At 40.2% G+C, this 3,039-nt stretch overlaps 1 protein-coding gene across 1 annotated transcript; it reads left to right on the top strand.

The window, feature by feature from the left end:
• Positions 1-226: 226 nt before the first annotated feature.
• Positions 227-994, top strand: LOC130360484 (olfactory receptor 5V1-like). The gene has a single exon (XM_056562976.1). The coding sequence runs from the start codon at positions 227-229 to the stop codon at positions 992-994; it is 768 nt and encodes a 255-aa protein (XP_056418951.1).
• Positions 995-3,039: the final 2,045 nt, after the last annotated feature.

Below are 3,039 nucleotides of genomic sequence, written 5' to 3'. Positions count from 1 at the left end.
TGAGAGCAAGAAAACAACGAGTCCGTGGGTTTATAATTTGTCATATTTCTTAATCAGCATGGACAATAAGACAATGGCCACCGAGCTTATTCTTTTGGGGTTTTCCAGTGTTTTGAAGACGAATATCTGTTTGTTTCCTATTCTTTTCTTAGCCTATATATTCTCTGTAGGTGGGAACTGTCTTATCATATGTATCATTATAAGAAGCCCCCCATTACATACCCCCATGTACTACTTTCTTGTGAATTTATCCTTTATAGACTTGTGTTATTCCTCAGCGGCGATACCAAAGCTGCTCATAGACCTCTTATCCACACATAGGACCATATCAGTCATTGGATGCCTCATACAGTTAAAAGTATTATTACTGATAGGGGGTTCTGAATGCCAACTTCTTGCGGTTATGGCCTATGACCGATACATCGCCATCTGCCATCCCTTACACTACCACGTTCTCATGCGGTGGAGCGTGTGCTGCTATCTAGCCACCTTTGTCTGGATGTTTAGCTTTATAAATATAATCATTCCATCCCTTGCAATGCCCATAAGAGTGTGTTATCCCAACAAGATCAACCACTTCATGTGTGAGGTCCTATCGGTGCTGAGGTTGTCATGTGAAGATACCTCCATTCAAGAACTTGTAATATTTAGTGTTGGTTTCTTTGCTGTTCTACTACCGTTTTTGCTTATTATGGTGTCATACATCTGTATTATCTCTACAATATTGAAGATTCAGGCTGGTAGAAGGTCTAAGGCTTTTTCCACATGTACATCACATATAACTGTGGTTACCACATACTTTGGAACAGCCATGGTCACGTATCTGACCCCACAATCAACGGAATCATCAAACCAAGACAAATATGTTTCTATTTTCTATGTTATTATATCTCCAATGTTAAATCCTCTTATCTACAGTCTGAACAATAGAGAAGTCAAAAAGCTTTTGCTAAACTTATTTAATGTTGTATTTTATAGAAACCTAAGAACATGAGCAATAAAATGACCAACACAATATGTTGCTTACAGTAAATGCAAATTTTGGAACAGGATGAGGCACCTCAAGCTTACGTTCATATTGCTTTAAGGGGGTACTCCACCCCTAAACATCTTATACCTTTTCCAAAAGATAGGGCATAAGATGTCTGATGGCCACTGGGACTCCCCACGATTTCAGGCCCAGCACCCTAGTCATCCAGCGCACAGAGCGCACTCTGCTCTGTGCCAGATAACGGCTGATCACAGCCGTCATGCTCCTTCTATTTATAAAGCAATCATAGATAGATAAAGATGTCGCGGCACTTCACCTATAACATTTGTTGCAGAGATCCATCGTGCTTCTCTCTGGAGTAACAATTTCCATTTCTCTGTGCCTTCTCTAGGAAACACTCTTTCGATACCGCAAAACTTCAGACAGTTTTGATCTCCTTATCCTTTTCTACTTCTCATTAGAACATCTCCTATACTTTTACATTTTTTAAATGACAGAAGTGGTTTCTGTATGTTATAACAGATCTGCATCATTCTGAGTTATGTACTGTACCAATGCCTATTTGTCACCTCACTGATTTTTTTTTTTTGTCATAGGGCTAAACCAGAACGTAAATTCTATGGGGGGGTCATTACCTTCCTTTTTTGCATTCTTATCTACAGAGGCATTTTGTGTGCGCTTTTTATTGTTACGTAAAGAGGAACAATTCCTTTATTTTGCTTTTATTTAAATAGCATATGTTTTTTAAAGTTTTTGTAAAAACATAACAGGAAAACACGAGCAGTCAAAATCAATAAGACATCAAACAATTAACAGGTAGTATAAGACCACGATGCTATTGCACCAAGATAGGTATGGTGCAATAGCATTAACAGCAAGAGTAGAACATTTCAATATAACTATCCAAGGTGACAGGCTACATATACATAAAGAGGGCCATAAAAGGAAACAAGGGGTGCAATTGTGTAACCAATGACAGGAAGGTAGAGACAAGAGAGAAGGAGAAGACAGAAAGCAAGTAGAAAAGACAAGAGAGGGACAAGGAGGGATAAAGAGCAGGGGAAATGGGAAGAACAGAGGAGGGGAATCGGGAAAGGTGTGTACCTCCGTGGACAGTGAACATGGGTGGGATCTGGAGAGGCGGACATGCTGGCAGTATAAGTCGGGCAACACTCACGAGAAAGGCAAGTGGGGTAGAAGATGTGTTTCAGGCACTAGATGGAGGGATCTATAATCTTCGGAGGAGAGAAAGTTGGACCAGGGACTCCAGATCACGTAGTGATCAAGTGTTGTTTAGAGTCAGCAATAAGCTCCTCCATTCCGTGTATATGGGAGAGATCCTGAACCCATGAGGAGAAGGAGGGGGGAGAGGAGGATTTCCATAGTCGTGGGATCACTGACCTGGCTGCTAAGAGCATGAGTCTAATCAGGCGGGCGTTCCATTTAGGGACTGAGGGGGGTAAGATTGAGAGAAGGAGAGAAGATGGGACGAGATCAAAGCATACTGGGGTAATCTTGTGTGTAAGTAGCAATGAAGATCTGGAACCCAATGGCCCTGATTTACTATTGTAAACTCGACCAGTTTTTTTGGGTCGTGCACTAGAATTTAGCACATTGCGCCAGAAATTGTGTCTGCACCAGAATTTGTGCCAAAAGTTCAAAGACCTGACAACTCTCCATCTTGATTAGAAAACCTGGAAAAAGGGGCATTACCACTTGCAAAAGGGGCATGTCCAACAAAAGGGGCATGTCCCTGCCAATTCTTGTGAATCCCAGCGTATCAGCCAAGAATCATGTAGATAAGAACTTCTTGCTGCTTTTCTTTTAAACCCCTTTAGAACAACAGTTTTTTTTTTTTTAACTTTTGTTTTTTCCTCCTGACTATCTAAAAAATCTAAAAATCACAATGTTTTAAGTTTTCCACTTACAGACTCATATAAGGTTTTTTTCGCGCCACCAATTTTATTTTGTAAGGACTTCAAAAATATCACCACAAAATCAACTTTTTCGGTAAAAATGACACCTTATCTTTATTCTGTATGTCCATA

This window comes from Hyla sarda, chromosome 3 (assembly GCF_029499605.1).
Source record: "Hyla sarda isolate aHylSar1 chromosome 3, aHylSar1.hap1, whole genome shotgun sequence".
NCBI lineage: Eukaryota > Metazoa > Chordata > Amphibia > Anura > Hylidae > Hyla > Hyla sarda.
The sequence above is the reverse complement of the archived record's forward strand: the minus strand, read 5'-3'. Positions and strand labels throughout refer to the sequence as shown.

Bases quoted from the DNA above. Each gene is read 5' to 3' on its own strand.
- LOC130360484 (XM_056562976.1), top strand. From the start codon at position 227: ATGTACTACTTTCTTGTGAATTTATCCTTTATAGACTTGTGTTATTCC.